A 19,740-nucleotide genomic window follows, 5' to 3' on the forward strand; every position below is an offset into this window, starting at 1 on the left:
GATAATGATCAATACTATCAAAGACTATAGAAATTTCAAGAAGGATGAAAATTGAGAAAAGGCTGTTGGATTTGTCAATTAAGAGAAGACTGGCAACTTTGAAGAGGGCAATTGCAGTTGAATGATCAGGTTAGAAGCCAGTCTGCAGGGAATTTAGAAGTTAGAGTATATGAAGTGGAAAGACTCCTTTCTTAAGGAGTTTGTTTGAAAAGAAGAAAAAACAGGATGAGAGATGGGGGAGGATGGTCAAATCAAGTACAGGTTGATTTTTAAGGGTGGGAAGACATAGGATTGTTTGTAGACAGAAGGAAAGCTTCTAGTAGACAGTAAGAGTTTGAAGTTTAGAGAAAGAATGAGGGTAACTTTTGTAGAAGATGCGGGGGGGCAGTGAGAGATAATATGTGAATGCTTAAAGGTGAATTCTCCAAGAGAACTGCCACAGCATCATTAGAGACAGGAGTAGTAGAGATGATAGGAAGAAAGATGCCTGACTTATTGAAGAAGAGAACAGAAAAGGAAGTTGACCTTTTGGTAAAATTCATTCTTTAAAAAATTAAACACCAAATGAAGTGAGTCCTTCAGTTAAGAAGGGATAGAGTGCAAAGGGAGAAAGGGGTAGAGAGAAAAACTTTAAAAGACATTAAAAATATCTTTATTACTATGTAGAACGCAGTGATCTTAGTTTAGATTTTCAGGACTTGAATGAACTCAAGGCAAGACACTGAATAGATTGGAGATGTTCAATTAGGCCTTTCATAACTGACCTTCAGAAAGCCTAGAAACAATAAATGCATTAGAATTTCTCCTGATCTAAATTTCATACCTAAACAAAGCAATTTAATCTTACAAAAGGAATAACTCAGCACAGGAAATATAGAGTTTCCATCTATAGTCTGTTTTTTTTTTCCTACTGATAATTCCATTTATTTATCTTTGCATGGTATTCACTTTTATGTAAGATCATAGGAAGTGACCTAGGAGGACTTCTGATCCACCTCATGCCCTCCCTCCCCATATTGTAACTGAGGAAATAAAGGTTCAGCAACTTAAAAGGGCTTTTGTTCTATTTAATATGTGTGGGCCTTTCTTTGACACACATATAGGCAGTCCCTGTTTTTTGAACTGTTTGTTTCAAGCATTTTAACTCATCATGTTTGCCAGGCAGAGTTCTATAGAACTATAGAAATTAACCACCATGTATTAATAGATGAAATTTCAGAAATGAAAAAATAAACAGAGTCAATATTCTTTACAGGGCACCTCTGGCTTTGAAGTTCAGATAAACACATTTATGGAGTTGGCAGATTATCTTTACAAGATTCTGAAGAAAAAAGAAAATTTTGAGCTTGTATTTGATGCAGAAGTAAGTTCCTAAGTGGTTCTTTCCTTTCCTTTCCTTTCCTTTCCTTTCCTTTCCTTTCCTTTCCTTTCCTTTCCTTTCCTTTCCTTTCCTTTCCTTTCCTTTCCTTTCCTTTCCTTTCCTTTCCTTTCCTTTCCTTTCCTTTCCTTTCCTTTCCTTTCCTTTCCTTTCCTTTCCTTTCCTTTCCTTTCCTTTCCTTTCCTTTCCTTTCCTTTCCTTTCCTTTCCTTTCCTTTCCAACTTAACTTTTCTTTCTTTTTATTTTTTATTTGGCATCATCTTCCCTTCCATATAAACCCCAACCTTTCTCCTCTGTTCTCTCTCTCTCTCTCTCTCTCTCTCTCTCTCTCTCTCTCTCTCTCTCTCTCTCTCTCTCTGATGATCCTATAAAATCAATGTAAAATGTTTTCTTTCCCAATCTATCCCCTTTCCTGTTTGTTCATATAATTAAAATAGATGCTTCTTGTATGACATAGATTTTCAGGTTAACTAAGTTCACTTAAATGAAAAAGTTATGGGAATTGGAATAATGGTTCTTAATGAACTAAGTTTCAAAAACAAGCTAAAGACTGTATTTAATTACTTTTTATTCTATAGTTACTTATATGAAAATATTATATTGAGTTTTCTAGCACCAACTCCAGAGTATTTAATATTTCTGTTTTTTTGTATGTTATATAAAATGTTATCTTTTTTCTGGATAGTATAGAAAATGAACATTGTGGGTAGTAAATGAGGTTATGTAATATTTCTGTAGCAAAGATAAATTAATAAATCAAGAACACTGGAGGAGTTATAATAATCATTCTTCACTATCCATTCTATCATCCTTCTTTGGTTGACAGTAAATTTTATTCATGAAAAATAGTAGTAAAATGAATAATAGTCATCCTGTAAAGAGTTTTATTTTAAAAACTAAAACTGTTGGGTTTCTGAGCAACCATGATTCCAGTTTTTCCCCATTCACCAACAGATTGCAAAGGAAAACTAGAAATGAAGGATTTTATAGACTGAATAAGTTAATTTGTATGAAACATTTTCATTTTTAAAGTGCTATTTGAATGTGAGCAATTGTTATTTTAAGAAATTAGAAGAACTCTGTTGGCTTTTTCTAAAATCAAGATCAACTTTGAAACAATGTATCTAAAAATCTAGAACTTTAACAAATTTTTATTATATTATTTATATTTTGCCCTTGCTTTCAAGCCTGAACTCACTAATGTTTGTTTCTGGTATATCCCACCAAGACTTAAAAGTATTTCAAATGAATATGAGAGGCAACAAGAACTTCAAAAGGTCAGTTTTGTTTTGTTTTTTTTGATGCTGTTATTTTATATTGTATGTCTGGTTTGCTTTTATATTTAGAGGGTAGTGCTAATGAAATCTAAATCCTATGGGTGCAATCTATGGAGGGTACCTACTGAATTCCAAAATGGAGCCAATCATCCTTCTAGGTCCTTTTTCCCTCTAGGATTGGGCAATGTAGCATAGATTGATGAGCAGTTATATCTCCTCTACTGAAAGAAAACTAAAATGGGGGACAGATAGGTGGCGCAGTGGATAAAGCACTGGCCCTGAATTCAGGAGTTCCTGAGTTCAAATCCGGCCTCAGACACTTGACACTTACTAGCTGTGTGACCCTGGGCAAGTCACTTAATCCCCATTGCCCCACCAAAAAAAAAAAAAAAAGAAAACTAAAATTAATACTACAGTGAAGCTTCTATCCTCCATATGGCAGGGAAACTAGGTGGTACCTGAGTTCAAATCTCACCACTGAAACTTACTAGACATGTGACCCTGGGCAAATCACTGAACTTTAATTACCTTAAAAATCCTTGGACATACTTTATGAATGCAATTACAAAACACATTTCACACAAATCAAATCATATGTAAATTATTGGAAAAATATAATTTGCTCAAGGATAGGCCGAGCTAATATAATAAAAACTACAATTGTACCTAAATTAATTTACTTATTCAGTGCCATACTAAACAGACTACCCAAAAATTATTTTATAGAGGTAAAATAAATAATAACACCATTCATCTGGAAAAACAAAAGGTCAAGAATATCAAGGGAACTAATGGAAAAAATGCACAGGAAAGGTGGCTAGCTGTACCAAATATGAAACTTTACGATAAAGCAGCAGTGATCAAAACTATTTTGGACTGGCTAAGAAATATAGTGGCAGATGAGTAGAATAAGTTAGGCACAGGAGACACAGTAGTAAATGACTTTAGTAATGTACTGTTTCATAAACCCAAATACTCCTGCTTCTGGGATAGGAACTCAGTATTTGACAAGACCTGCTGGGAAAAGTGAAAGACAGTATGGCAGAAACTAGGCATAGACCAAAATATTACACCTTATACTAAAATAAGGTGAAATTGGGTACATGATTTAGACATAAATGGTGGTACCATAGGTAAATTAGGAGAAGGAATAGTTTACCTCTCAGATCTTTGGAAAGGAGAACAGTTTATGACCAAACAAGAGAGAGAGAATATTATGAAATTCAAATTGTATGGTTTTGATTACATTAAATTAAAAAGGTTTTGTACAAACAGAAACAATGCACCCAGAATTAGAAGGGAGGCAGAAAGCTGGGAAACAGTACTTTTGATAAAGACCTCATTTCAAAAATGTATTGGAAACTAAATCAAATTTATAAGAATCCAAGTCATTCCCCAATTGAGAAATGGTCAAAGGATATGAACAGGCAGTTTTCTGATGAAGAAATCAAAACTATCAATTCCATATGGAAAAATGCAATAAATCACTATTGATTAGAGAAATGCAAATTAAAACAACTCAAGTACCACCTGACACCTATCAGATTGGCTAATATGACAAAAAAGGAAAATAATAAATGTTGGAGAAGTTGTGGAAAAATTGGAACCCTAATGCATTGTTGGTGGAGCTGTGAACTGATCCAATCATTCTGGAGAGCAATTTGGAAGTATGCCCAAAGGACTACAAAGCTGTGCATACCCTTTGACCCAGCAATACCACTATTTTAGGTCTTTTTCCCAAAGAGATCATAAAAAAGGTAAAAGGACCTACATGTACAAAAATATTTATAGCTGCTCTTTTTGTGGTAGCAAGGAATTGGAAATTGAGGGGATGCCCATCCATTGGGGAATGGCTGAACAAGTCGTGGTATATGAATGTGATGGAATACTATTGTACTATAAGAAACAATGAGCAGGCAGATTTCAGAGAAACCTGGCAGGACTTACATGAACTGATGCTGAGAGAGATGAGCAGAAACAGGAGAACATTGTTCACAGTATCAACAACATTGTGTGTTGATCAACTATGATAGACTTGACTCTTCTCAGCAATACAATGGTCCAAGATAATTCCAAAGGACTCATGATGGAAAATGCTTTCCAAATCCAGAAAAAAGAACTATATGAAATCTAGATGCAGATTGAACCATGCTATTTCAAGTTTTTGTTTTTCTTTTTTGAGGTTTTTCCTTTTTGCTCTGATTCTTCTTTCACAGCATGACTAATGCAGACATATGTTTAATGTGATTATACATACATAACCTATATGAGATTGCTTGCTGTCTTGAGGAGTGGGGAGGGACAGGAGGGAGGGAGAAAAATTTGAAACTAGAAATCTTATAAAAACAAATGTTGAAAACTATCTCTACATGTAACTGGAAAATAATAAAATACTTTTATGAAAAACATTCTTGGCCATCTCCAGTCATCCTGATGTATATCTTGCCATTGGACCCAGATGCCTCTGGAGGAGAGAGTAAGGTTGGGGACCTTACACAGCCCTCTTGCCCTTAAATACAATTCAGTAAAAGTCATAATATCACCCTGATGCCCTTTGAGAGCAAACAACAACAATAACATCATCATAATCACCAACAACAAAAACAACAATCCTTCCATATAGGAATGATGACATTTACGTTTGGTGAATTGTAATTGGCAAATTTTGTTTATTAGGTGACCACATCAATTTTGGATTCATTGTGTTATAGGGATCAAAGGCATATTTCACTTGTCTTTAAGATTCCAAGGAATTACATCTCCACAATAGATATTTCTACTGTTAGAAATCAGAAAGAATATTGCTTGATGTTTTGATCACCTATAATACTGTTTCACAGTATACTTGAGGTTCCTTTTAACAAATTTCAATAAGACTTTTAAATTATTCTTTGAAGTTGAACTTTGTCACATTTCAGTTTATTGTGATCAAATGAGGAACATTATTTGTAATGCTGCTTTAGTCTGGCTCTTCAGGCAGGTAGAAATAAATGGATGGTGTCTGGTTATTAACACAAAATAGTAATGGCCTTTAATTTTAACAGTTTTACCAGGCACTGAGCCAAATACTGGGAATACAAATAAAAATAGAAAGTAGTCACTGGCCTCAAGAAATTTTCATTCGTAGAGGAATAGGACAAATGCAGAGGACACATCTTAAAGCAACTTCTAAGCTCGGGTATTACTGGATCCATCATTTAAACTATGAGTGCCCTTGATCCACTGATGCAGATAAAATCCTCATTTGTGTCTTTTATGTTTGTGATTTTTTCAAGGTTTTCCATAAGTATTTCACGGACTAGTTTTTCAATTAACTGAAAGCCTTTCTATTTTGGGGGGGTAGGGTGGGGATGTATCTTAGAAGTAATAATGTACTACTCTACTTGGCTATCTTCTTTTCTCGCTCATATGTTCATTGTTGTTCACAATGTCTTTCTTGCTGTTTCTTGTGGTAAAAGAACAAATCACTGGTGTCATGTTGTAATCTGCCTACCACTCAATTTTATCTTTCTCTTTCTGTTAAAATTATAGTTCTTCTGAGAACTGACATATATATCTAGAAGGGATTCCATAGGTCATCTGGTCCATTGAGCTTATTTTATGATTGAGGAAACCGAGACTCCTAGAGTTTAAGTGATTTGACATAAGTTATATTGGTAGTCTATATATATGACTGAAGGTTTTGGCCCCTGGTCTTCTGACTCCAATTCCACTGTATGATGCTCTCTTATGTTTTGTAGTCATATTAAATTATGGAAGATTTGGAATAAAAGGTGGTTATTGGCTTTAAAGAAAACTACTACATGGTTAATGTGAGATTTAAAATTGATTGTAATAGCATTAAACTCCCCCTTTAACTTTTTCCCTTATATATTTCCCAGACCAGTAAGAAAAGAAGCCTCTGAGCTTTAATCAGAGAGGGATTAGCTTTTATTGTTTGGGCAATAAACAGGTGATACTGATTAAGGAAATAGGAAAGTAGAAATACACATGAATAGTCTTAGATCTAAGCTTAGACTGTATTCTTTTATAAAACTCACTGAATCCCAAAACTGCCTGCCAGACCAAGAACCAGAGTCGATCACCTGAACGTGCCATCAAGCCAGAGAGTGAGAGTGAGCCTCCACTTCTGTTCTACTCTGCAATTTTAAGGTTGGCATCCCAGAAGTACTGTGTGCTTGGCCACGCTCTCCCGGGCAGCAGCAGGCACACGGCTGTTTGTCACAGTCTCCTCCCCAAAAGGGGCGATCCTTCAAAAGTCACTTTACCACATTCCCCCCTTTGTTTCATTTGAAAAACAAATGAGTTTGCTCAATGAAAGAGCTAAAAATAATATCCTATGCTAGCTAATAATATGTTAATATCAATATAGAAAAAGAGAGAGAAAATTTTTGTCCAGAGGGGCGGTCCTTCATGAACGCAATGCTTTGACATTGGTCTTGTAGAGGGAGGGCCTCTGCAGAAAGTACATGTTACAGATGGTATATAATAACAGAAGGAGATAACAAAAGCTAATGAAACAAAACTGTTCATATAAAGTCTCTGAGTTCTCTCGTCCTCTTGAAGTGGTAAGATGTCATCAGGAGGAAGCGGGATTCTGGTCTGGAAAGCTGGATTCTGGACTCTGGTCTGGAAAGCTGGATTCTCTTCTTTAACTGTTTGAATTGCTGGATTTTTACTAAACTTTAGCATAGCATTGTCAATAATCAAATTAATAAATTCCATTACATTCCCTCCTTTATATGATAGAGGGTTGAGGTAGTTATGCAATCTATAACACTTTTTACCACCATGTGTCTGGATCAAAGCCAAATTTAGTATGTGTTCATGATACCTGAAAAATATTATGGAAAGATTATCATACCATATCTCATGGTTTCGAGACAGCCAGTGATTGTGCTAGGCCACAGGTGAGTTCGACTGAGTGAGACAAAAAGAAAAACAAGTTCAGTTAAGTTAGGTTATATTAGGAGGGAGAGAGGACAAAACTGGACTGTGTCTAGCAATTGTGCTCTACATAGTCACCATCATAAGCAAACCATGGACTTACGTATACCTGTCTCTCCTCTTGTTGCACACATATTTTCTCCAGGGCCTGCATTAAAGTTCACAGCAAGTTAGTCTCTGAAATGATAAGTTTCCATACTTCCTAAATCTCATATTAATTTTGCCAAAGTCAGTATGATGGTAAAAATGCATGCTATGCTGCATAACTGAGGATATACTAGTGATATATACAATAATTCCAAACCATACCCGAGTATAATGACATATAAATGATAAATGAATGTAAATAGCTGATTATATTAGACAGTATTACATAATCTTCTTTTGGCAAGTAAACCACATCATCTTATATATGAATTTTCTAGTATAACAGTAGCAGATACTTAAAGTGGTGATGTAACAATTGAAATGATGCCACCTGCTGGAGACTTACTGTAGAAAAGCTTGGCCTTGAAGTGAAGGTCTTTGAGGGCAAGACCAGGAGTCTTTTCTTTGGTGTCAGGAAGTGACATTTGCTGGTGGGAGGAAGAAGGGAGGAACCTGGCACTCTGACTGGCTCTCTTTCCTGAGGATGCTGGTGGAGAAGGGAGTGAGAAATGTGCTCTCCCTTTAATAGATAGATGAATGTAGGCCTTTGTCTCTCTCTTTACCAAATTCTTATTCTCCTTAATAAATGCTTAAAAGTCTAACTCTTGCTAAAGCTTATAATTTATTGCTGACCACTCATTAGATTTTAGACAGGCTAGCTAGAATTTTAGCCTTAACAATAACTTATCTATTTCTTACATATAAAGGCCCTTGAAGCAAGGCACATATAGTAAATTAAATAACTAAGTGCCCTGCAATGTCTCATGAGTAAGGAAATGGAGAAAAATAACAGGAATTAGGGATTCTTTTATGTCAATTGACATTTTCCTTATTCTGAATTTTCCCTAATGACAGTAACACTTATTGTCCCAATGTTATCTGCCTGAGGCCCGCACTTTAACCTAACTTTACCTTGCATAGTACTGTTCTAAGCAACTATCCAAAGGAAATTTTGGTTCCCTTTTTCTTGATGTGAATAGATAAAATGTTTTACTATCTCAAAAAGTAACTTTGTTAAATAAATCTGCTTATATTGCAGTATACATGAGGTATCCATGTTGCAATAAAATAAACACTAAAATCTCATATTATCATCTCTGCTGGAAAGTCTAATATGTCATACAGTATTTTATTTTAGCCATTTTCCAGGTGTTTCAGTTATTTTATTTGGCAAATACATAAACTCTTTTACAGTGTAAATGTGACACATTTTATTTTGATGCATCCTAGCTGTTTTACACCTTCCTATGAAAGTTCACAACGGTATTTTATGGACATAAAGATGCAAACACTATGAGCTTAGATCATAGCTCTCTCTTCCTCCCTCTGTTGAGTTAAATACATCTTTCTTAAAAATATGTTTCATAACTTGTGGTTGTCATAGTTTAGATCAAACTAAATGCATGATTTTAAAGATCTAAAGTTAAAAAAATGTTCAATTGTAAGGGGAAAATAATTATTTTTCTGTTTATTCTTTTTACACAGATTGCACCCAAGATTAAAGCACTGATGATAGAAGAAGGCACAACCATGGTCAGCTACCAGCCACTTGGAGACAAAGTCAATTTTTTTCGAATGGTCTTCTCCAACCCTGCTACCAAACAAACAGATGTTGATTTTCTTATTGATGAAATAGAAAGGCTTGGAAAGACTTTATGATGTCTGTACTTACACTTGTCAAAATGCCCCACTTTATGAACTAGAAAATATCATTGGAAGCCATTATTTTGAGCCTTTCTCCTGTCTCAATTTTTTTTTCTTTTTTGCTATGCCTGAATGATTTAATGAAAGGAAAATCTTACCAGTAGGCATACTGTCACTAGTAATAGATAAGATGGAGATCAAGTTCTATTGTGCCTTTCCATGCTTTTGTAATCGTTAAAGATATTTCCTTGCTGCTAGTACCTATTCTAAATTTGTTCTGTCAAAAACAAGCTTCATAAAATATTTCTCTTCTCTCCTATGATGAAACATTAAAGATTTATAAAATACTTTCAATTTTTGAAGAAGAGTACAAGGACTGGAATAGGGAAAATTTGATGCATTTTTAATAGCTAGCTAATATTTACATAGCAACTAAAAGTTTGCAAAGTACTTCAGAATTATTGTCTCATCTTATCCTCTCAACAACCTGGGGAGGCAGGTGTTATTCCTAATCCATTTTACAGATAAGGAAACTGAATGTGAGAGAGGTTAAGAACATTACCCAGAGTCACAGAGCTAGCAAGTGTCAGAGGCAAGATTAGAACTCAGGTCTTCCTCACTCTAAGTCCAATGTCCTATTCTCTTTACCCTGAACTGCCTATTTTCCCATATCCTTTAGTTTTTGAAAATTACTTTAACATCATCTTTCTGTATATCCACATTTGCCATTTTGAATTTCTCATCATTATGTCATTATGCTTCCACATTTTCCTCTCCCCTTTCTCACTACAATATTATACAGAATGAAATACTATGGAGGACTATATTTTTATGACTGTTTAGTAACTCAAAAGTTATTATCATCCTTACAAAAACATATTTTTGAAATATAACTAATGTTTTACATGTTAAATGTTAATACTTAACATTAACAATATGAACCATTTATCAATTTTGTCATTTTGCTTTATGCTTATTTTGATTAATATTATTTTATTTGTATTAAGCAGTTTAAATGGGGCCATATTGACATAAGTGCTACTAGCAATTAAAGCCCAAAGGAATAAAAATAAATTTTAATTTTGAATATTGGATTATATGACAATCTTGCTATATTACCACATAAAAAGAAGTCTCATTGAATGCAGTAATACTGTTTTAAAATATCTTGCCCACCACATTCATTATATAAGAAAAACTTTTCTTAAGCTCATTAAGCTTTAGATAAACTTATTAAGTTGTCTGCTCTTTGAGGACAGGAGCTATTTTTGCCTTTTTTATTTTCCTGGCACTTAGCCCGGCACATAGTAGGTGCTAATAAATATTTATTTATTATTATTAACTACATAGACTTTGAGCTGAGGATAGTTTTATATTTTGTGGCATTCCATGCCTCTATAACAGATAGAAAAAATAAAATGAATAGCCGTTTTTATTGTCTTAGACAACTGGATCATTCATCATATTCTTCTATTTTTCTCTAATAATTCCATAAAATTCCATATGATATCAATTTGGAATGAATTTGGAATGATTGTGGGAAAGTACCCTACAGCCATACTAACCTCTAAGGTTTTGTAGAGTATAGTGGGAAGCCCAAAAAGCACAACTTAGCATTAATGGATTTTCATATTGTATGACTCCAATGGTCCTTGCAGCATTATCTGGGGAAAACGGTGAAAGAGGTGGCAAGGAAAGAGGAACTCTGAATCACTTCTGGAATCTCCATGCATACAATTCTTTTCCTTAAAGAACCTATATCATAGAATCTGAGGGTAATTAATCAAGTGTTCCAATTCCATCCCAAGGTGGAAATCTTCTCAGCAAAATCTCTTGCAGATGATCAGTCAGTCTCTGCCTGAGATCTCCTGGTGACAAGAAACTTTCCCTTTTGCAAAGAAGCCATTCCCATTTCTTAAAGATAACTCATTGAAACAAAGTTGTTCCTTTTATTGAAGTGAAATCCTTTTACTAAAATTTGTACACATTTCTCTTAGGTTTTCCCTTTGGCACTAAAATAGATAAGCCTATTTCATTCAATTCAACAAATATTCAATTAAGGGCCAATTATGTAAAGTATTGTCCTAGGTACTTTTAATATAAAGGCAAAACCAAAACATACTCTGTATTCTCAGGCTTAGAATAGTAACTGGTAAATAGTAAATAACTAATACATGCTTGATGATAGAGTAACTACCTAACTCAAGGAATATACATTCTACTGAGTAGTATTTAACATGTGAATGAATGAATGAATAAGAGATGACATGCAGAGAGTATTAAGAAATTGGGAGGAGAGATCAGGAAAGAGCCTATGTAGAAGGTCGCACTTGAGGTGAGCCTTCAAAGAAGCTAAGGATTATGAATTAGAGATAAAGAAGTTAAAGCCAGGCTTGGAGGCAGGATATACAAAGACATGGATGCAGAAAAGTGCTGAATTTGGGTATGAGCTAGTAAGTCAATTGATTGGAATATAAAGAGAGTAAGGCAGGCAATCAAGGGGACAAGCATTTTTTTTAGCATTTAGTATGGCTCCTTACTAAGCTCTGAACATGCAAAAATAAGTAAAACAAAAGACAATGTCTGCCCTTAAGGAGCTTGTATTGTAATAGGAGAAGACAATTCAGAAAGGGAACTGAAAAAGGAATGCCAGTGAGGGGACTTGTGTGGGAAAGTCCAGAGAAACACAAGCAGATCAAAGAAGGGATTGAAGGAGGGTCAGCCTGGACCTCTCTTCAGAATTGAAGCCCTGGGGAAAACTAACCATAAATTTCATCAGACTTCCAAAAGGGTCTGTGATTTGAAAATGATTATGAATCCCTGATTTAGAGGAAAGAAGCAGCAAATCTCAGGAGACGGTTTTGCAAGTGAGTTTGTGCAAATGACTCCCAAATTAATATGTAAGTAAAATTAAATTGGAAAACTACATGGAATATACATTGTAGTAGGTGTTAAATACCAAGATGAGAGTTTTGTATTTGAATTTAGACTCAGATAATAGGATGACAGATCTAGAGCTTTATTATGGGAATCCTAAGCAATTCTTCTGGGATATAGTTTGCAGATGACTTGCCTTTCTGCATTGGTAGAGGGAGTTTCCATACCAGGATGCTGAGACACCAGAATTTTAGAATCATAAATTCAGCCGGGAATAGATAACCGAAATTAGCTGTTGCCTGTGTGAGTCATATGGCATGGTTTTCTAGCAGTGTTCAGCAGTCCACAAATACAAAGCAAAAAAGTAGATAGTGGAACTGACCCACTGGTGGAGTTTGCCAAGATGGGAACAGTAAGAAAACAAAGTGAGGAATCACTCAAGAGTAACATATAATACAACTGGTCAACCATTGAGGCTGTTCAGGGTATAACAAAGGCCAGATCCTGGGTGTTGGAATTAGAAGTAGGTAGGATTAGAGGCACTAGTAAGTATGGCAAAGACTATTTAGGAAGAACAAAAGAACACAGCAGATAAAGATGGGAGGGTGAATTATAATCAGAGAGAATTTCAAAGTTAAAGATTGTGGAGGTAGGATAGATGTGGATGATACAGATTTCTATAATGTGATCATTCCAGTGGACAAATCAATGGAGAAGCTAGATGACATGTGTGACTGGGGTGTTCAAGGGCACAAAATGTATGTGCATTTTATGGGAAGGGGAACGAACCAAGCATTTATTAAACACCTTCTATATGACAGACAATGCAAATGGCTTTTCAAATATAATCTTGATTATTCATCTATAATCCTGGGAAGTAAGTGCTATTATTATTATTTTTTTTTTGGTGAGGCAAGGAGGGTTAAGTGACTTGCCCAGGGTCACACAGCTAGTAAGTGTCAAGTGTCTGAGGCCGGATTTCAACTCAGGTCCTCCTAAATCTAAAGCTGGTGCTATATCCACTGTGCCACCTAGCTGTCCCCATGTAAGTGCTATTATTATCACCATTTTGCATTTCAGCAAATTAAGCCAGACTGATTTTAAGTGACTTGCCCAGGGTCACACATATCTTAAGTTTCTGAGGCCAGGATCCAGGGTGACCTGAATTTAGTACCAGCCCTCTAGCTGTTGCACCAACTAGAATGACACGGAAATCCTTTAGTGGTTTAAAATAGATTGGTTTTGAAAATAAAATTTTGATCCAGATAAAGAGATCTGGAAAAGCAGAGTGAACAATATTGGGACAAGAAGATTACAGTAACAAGGATATATGAACTCTATGCAATAGAAACATGGAGTGAATTTCAAAGAAATGGTGAGGAAAGATGGCCAGGAAAGTAAGTGAAGAGTTATAAGTATGCTCCTTCCTTATCCTGGCTCAGTGTGTTAGGAGGCATGGGCAATGTATTAGGAGTGCTGCAGAGGGTGGCCAGGCATGCATTGTCTTCTAGAGATAATCAGGAATCCATGAGCATCAGAAAATGTCCAGAGTGTGGAATAACTATTTGAAGTCAGTTACAATGTTACACCTAATCTACCTCTTTTCTAGGCTAACTATCCTGAGCTTCTTGATACATTCCCCCGTATGACATCTTTTCCAAACCTACATTTCCATGACTGCCTTTCTTTGTTGGGTCTAAATTTTGCCAATTGCCTTTTTTATAACCTAACATGTAGTACTTCAGATATAGTCTGACATAGATACCCTTACTATTTACATAGCCTAAGACTGTGTAAACATTAAAAAAAAAAAAACCTTTTGTTCTATTCATTCCTTTTATGTTTTTAATACAGGAGAGTGTGCCTCTGGCATTAGGAGGAAATGTTTGTACTTCTCTTCTTTCTATAACTTCTCAGTAAATACTTCTTCCTACAAGCTTACTGATGTGAGTTGGAAGAATCATACTGGATCACTAATCCCTGGAAGATACTGGGGAGACACTGTTATTGGTGATTAACATTAGGTGAATCACACTTAAATAGATGTTTGAATAACATTAGGTATAGTGCAAGGGAACAGAGGAGAGATACAGATGAATCATATTAAGACACATTTTGGGAGGGCAAGAACACTTTCAGCAGAAAGGATCAGACAATAGAAATAAGACTTGAAGGAAGAAAGGAATTTGGTAGGCAGAGATGAAGCATTTATTCCAAATATGGAGAGAAGCCTATTAGAATTTACAGAGGCAAAAAAATGGTATATCAAATTTGGGGATTAAACAGTAATTAAATTCATCTAGAATAAAGGGTATGTAAAGGGGACCACTATGAAATGGGGCTAGAAAAGAAGGTAAGAGATACCCTGTGAAGAGCTTCAAATAGCAAGTTATAGGTATTTTTTGTCTCTCAAGCAATAGGGGGCAAAAGATAGTTTTTGAATGGGGGAAGGTCACCCCAATATAATAGGAAAAGTTTCCTCATCTGTAAAATTAAAGCGATCACCCACATGATCTCCAAAGTCCCAGCGAAATCTCAATCCTAGGGCAAATATTTTAAGAATGGATTATAAAAAAGATATATGAAGCAAGGAGGCCAATTGAGGAGTATTACAATAGTCCAGGAGAGAGGTGATAAGGGCACAAAATGTCAAATTCATTATTCTACATTGTTAATATGAATCTCCTTGAAATATAGATCAAATCTATTTAATTATCTAAATGCATTGAATTCCTCAATATAAATCATTGCTTCAGAATCGAGGGTATATGATGCATATGGTCTGTCTTTGGAAATGGAGGCTTAAATCATTGCCTTGCCTATGCATTATCATTAATCTTTATTATTGCACAAAGGTTATCAAATAAAAGTAGCACATTTATAAAATAATGAATCTATCTAAGTTGTCTGTACTTTTCCCAGTATTTGTTTCTTTGGGTTTAACCATTAAAGCATGAAATTAGCAAATATCACAAAAGTATTGTATTACCTGGATAATGCATATATGAGATATACTTTGGTAAGTGATAGAACACAACCATAATGTGACTCAAAAATTTAACTTTTTGTAAGCACATGTGTAGTAAAATAGTATATCATATAGAGGCCTTCTAAAAAGTTTAGGAATCTTTGGAAATTGTCTGGGAATATAACCTCTACTATACTGTTATTTGTGGTATATGACAGTTTTTATTCTTGTAGAAAAAAGTTACTGATATCTATAATCTGAAAATTCTCACAGGCACTTCAATTCTAAGAAAATAAAGTATTTATCTTAAGGGAAAATGTTTCAAGATATTTTTTCTTGAAATGATACTTAAAACTAGTGTTTAGAATCTTAGAATTATTAATAAAAAGAAATCACATACTGTAAAAATGAGGGTCTTTTAGAACCCTCAACAAATACATTAGGTTTTTGGGACCCACCCAATATACTTTACAGATACAGTTAATCTGAAAATATACTACAGAAAGCAGAAGCCTCCCCCTCCTCCCCACCTGAAAAGCCTATTAAAAAATTACCACTCTGAAAATGTGCTTAACAAATATGAATTTGCACTTATTTCCTTCAATTAATTATTTATTATTTACCATGTGTGAGACAAATTCTAGTATTTTATAATAAGCAAGATGGAAGAAAATTAAATCTCCTAAATCCACTACAAGTGATTTCTCCACTAAGTAGTGATTAGACAATAGAAAATATTTTATAACAGGACACATTTTTCTACTAAATGAATTCTTTCTTGGTCATAACATATTTGATTTTGATTTTGATTTTTTTCTCCCTACATTTCCCCACCATTTAAAAAGAAAGAAAGAAAAAAAACCTCCTGTAACAAACATGTGTAGTATAGCAAAACAAATTCCCACATTGGCCATGTCCAAAAAATTGTCTTATTCTACATCATGAGTTTTATAATCTCTGTAGAGAAGTGAGTAGCATGCTTCATGATCATTTCTTTGACTAAAATTCTTAAGGCTTCCAAAATTGTTTTTATGTTGAAGTAATTATATACATTGTTCTGCTAGTTCTGCTAACTTCATTCTGTATCACTTCATATAAATATCCCCAAAGGACACTAATGTACTATTGGTGAAATTGTAAAGTAGTCCAACTGTGTATACCCTTTTACCCAGAAATACCACTACTAGATCTGTATCACAAAAAGATTAAAGCAAAAGGAGAAGAACTCATGTGCATAAAAATATTTATAGCAGCTCTTTTTACAGTGGAAGAGAAACAGGAATCTAGGCAATGCCCATCAATATGAGAATGGATGAACAAGTTATGGTATATGATTGAAATAAAATACAATTATGCTGTAGAAAATGATGAAAGGGATGGTTTCGGGGGAAAAATTGAGAATACTTATATGAATGGATGCAAAATTAAGTGAGAAGAACCAAGAAAACATTGTACACAATAACAGCAATGTCATATGACGCTAGGGCATTGCAGGAGCCCAGGAGCTAAGTACAAATAAAGATAGCATCATCCCTTCTAAACATAAAAGTGTTGATATAAGGTGTGATCGGTAAATAAGGACCCCTAGTAGGGCTAGTGAGAAGGCTATAATTAGGTTTAAATTGATTGGTATTATAAGGTAGTCATGGGGTTAAACCATGATTTATTGAGTCGAAATCAATTATCTTAGATTAAAAACCTATTCGGTTCATTCTAGACCTTTTTGGAATCATTCATAAGCTAGGCCTGCTGTCAGTAGTAAAATTAAACCATATGAAAAGATTAGTGTGATTCCTGGATTGGGTAAATGGATAGCCCAAGGTAAAGGCAAGAATAGGGCAATTTCAAGGTCAAACAGGAGAAATGTAATAGCGACTAGAAAGAATTTTATTGAGAATGGCAGGCAGGCAGGCGGATCCCAGGGGATCAAATCCACACTCCACACTCGTATGGGCTCGATTTTTTTAAGTATAAATATAATTGAGGCAGTCAGAAGGCGATTAAAACTACAATTGAGGCTAATAAAGTATTAACTAATAAGATAATAATGAGGTTAATTATTTTTCTCTAGTTTTACCCAGAACTTAATGATTGAAAATCAGTAGTATTAATTATACTAGAAAAATGTGAACCTCATCAGCAGATAGAAACATAAAGGAATAATCATACTACGTCTACGAAGTGTCAGTACCAGGCTGCTGCTTCAAAGCCAAAGTGATGAGTAGATGTGAAGTGATAGTAAAATTGTTGGATTAAACAGACAATTAGGAAGGTGGGGCCAATGATGACGTGTAGTCCATGGAATCCTGTGGCTATGAAGAAGGTCGAACCATATACTCCATCTGAAATAGTGAAGGAGGCTTCATAATATTCTATGGCTTGCAGGGCAGTAAAATATACACCTAAAAGAATAGTAATACTTAGTGCTTGAATTATTTGTTTGCGGTTTCCTTCTATGAGGCTGTGGTGGGCTCATGTAATTGACACTCCAGAAGCAAGGAGAATTGATGTGTTGAGTAGAGGAACTTCTAGTGGCTTCAGAGGGTGAATGCCAGTTGGAGGTCAGCAGCCTCCTAGTTCGTGGGTGGGGGCTAGAGTTGAATGATGAAAGGATCAGAAGAATCCTAGAAAGAAGAAAACTTCTGATAAAATGAACAGGATTATGCCATATCGTAAGCCTTTTTGTACGACAGGAGTATGATGTCCTTGATATGTTCCTTCTCGGACAATATCTCGTCATCATTGATATATTGTTAGCACTATGGTAATGAGGCCAATAGTTAGTAAGGAGAAAGAGTTAAAATGGAATCATATAATAAGTCCTGATGTAATTAGGAGGGCTGAAAGGGCCCCTGTTAGGGGTCATGGACTAGGATTAACTATATGGTAGGCATGGGTCTGGTGGGTCATTATGAATTATCATGCAGGTATAAGCTTAGTAAAGACATAGGCTTGGATTATGGCTACTGAGGCAGTCAGAAGGCTCTAGAATTGTCAGGAGGAATAGAATAGTAAATGTGATGGTCGATACTGTTATGCTAATGGATAATAGGGCTAATGTTGCAGAGCCAATGAGATGAATAAGTAGGTGTCCAGCAGTAATATTGGCTGTCAGTCAAACTGCTAGGGCTAGTGGTTGAATAAATAGGCTAATTGTCTCAATAATAATTAATATAGGGATTACTGGAGTAGGAGTTCCTTGAGGGAGAAAGTGGGCTAAAGAGACTTTTGGCTTATTTCGGAAGCCTATTACTACTCTTCCTATTCAAAGTAGGATAGCTATACCAATATGTATTGATAGTTGTGTTGTGGGAGTGAAAGAATATGGGAGAAGGCCTAGTAAATTTGTTGATGCAATAAATAGAATAAGTGATATAAGTATTTGGGTCCATGATCGGCCTCGTTGATTGTGTATTGTTATTGTTTGTTTAGTAATAAGATGAATTAATCAAATTTGTAGAGTTTGGATTGGGTTAGGTAGTCAACGTTTTGGGGTAGTTAGGATTAGGCATGGAAAAAATATAATGATTGGTAATGTTGTAATACCTAGGATAGCAGGGGTGATGAATGGGGCAAATAGATTTTCGTTCATTTTTTCTCTCAGGGTAAGGTGGTTTTTACAGGTTTAATTTTCTCATCTTGGGCTGTAATGGAGATTATGTTCTGATTCATTATTTTTAGTTCGTAGATGCAGAAAAGGGATATAATTATAAGGATAATAGTTAAAAATCATGTTGAAGTATCTACTTGTGGCATGTGTTTTGAGGGGTTTTTAATTCCTTAAAATACTAGCAGTATTTTAGTTCTACTCAAAAATGATTGCATCATAGAAGACCATTTTTCGAAATATTTTAGTGTAGATATCTCTAGTACAATTGGTATAAAACTATGGTTAGAGCCACAAATTTCTGAGCATTGACCATAATAAACACCTGGCTGGGTAGATGTTAGGGTTACTTGATTTAGTCGTCCTGGAATAGCATCAGCTTTGAACCCTACGGATGGTACAGCTCATGCATGGAGGACATCTTCTGATGACATTAATATACGGATTGGGAGTTCTATTGGTAGGACCATTCGATTATCAACTTCAAGTAGTCGAAATTGGCCTGGGCTTAAATCATGGGTAGGAATTATATATGAGTCAAATATTAGATGCTCACAGTCAGTATATTCATAGCTTCAGTATCATTGATGGCCTATAGCTTTTACTGTTATATAGGGATTATAAATTTCGTCCATCATGTAGAGAATTCGAAGGGATGGAAGGGCAATTAGGATTAAGATAACAGCAGGCAGGATAGTTCAGATTGTTTCTACTTCTTGGGCATCTATTGTACTGGTATGGGTTAGTTTTGTTGTAAGTATTAGGAGAAGAATATATAGAACCAATGAGCTAATTAGGAAGACGATTATTAGGGTGTGATCTTGAAAGTACGTTAACTCCTCTATAATAGAGGATGTGGCATCTTGAAAGCCTAGTTCTACTGGGTAAGGCATGT

General features: G+C 35.1%; 1 protein-coding gene across 1 annotated transcript in view; it reads left to right on the forward strand.

Annotated features, from left to right (window-relative positions):
* LOC122734935 (glutamate decarboxylase 1-like) overlaps positions 1-9,601 on the forward strand; it is a 41,835-nt gene extending 32,234 nt beyond the window's left edge. Inside the window, exons 12-14 of the mRNA XM_043976122.1 lie at positions 1,256-1,363; positions 2,566-2,655; positions 9,235-9,601. Coding sequence (XP_043832057.1) covers positions 1,256-1,363; positions 2,566-2,655; positions 9,235-9,408 — 372 coding nt within the window. The 3' untranslated portion in view covers positions 9,409-9,601. The remainder of the gene's footprint in view (positions 1-1,255; positions 1,364-2,565; positions 2,656-9,234) is intronic.
* The last annotated feature ends 10,139 nt before the right edge of the window (positions 9,602-19,740 follow it).

This window comes from Dromiciops gliroides, chromosome 1, assembly GCF_019393635.1.
Source record: "Dromiciops gliroides isolate mDroGli1 chromosome 1, mDroGli1.pri, whole genome shotgun sequence".
In the NCBI taxonomy this organism is placed as follows: Eukaryota; Metazoa; Chordata; class Mammalia; order Microbiotheria; family Microbiotheriidae; genus Dromiciops; species Dromiciops gliroides.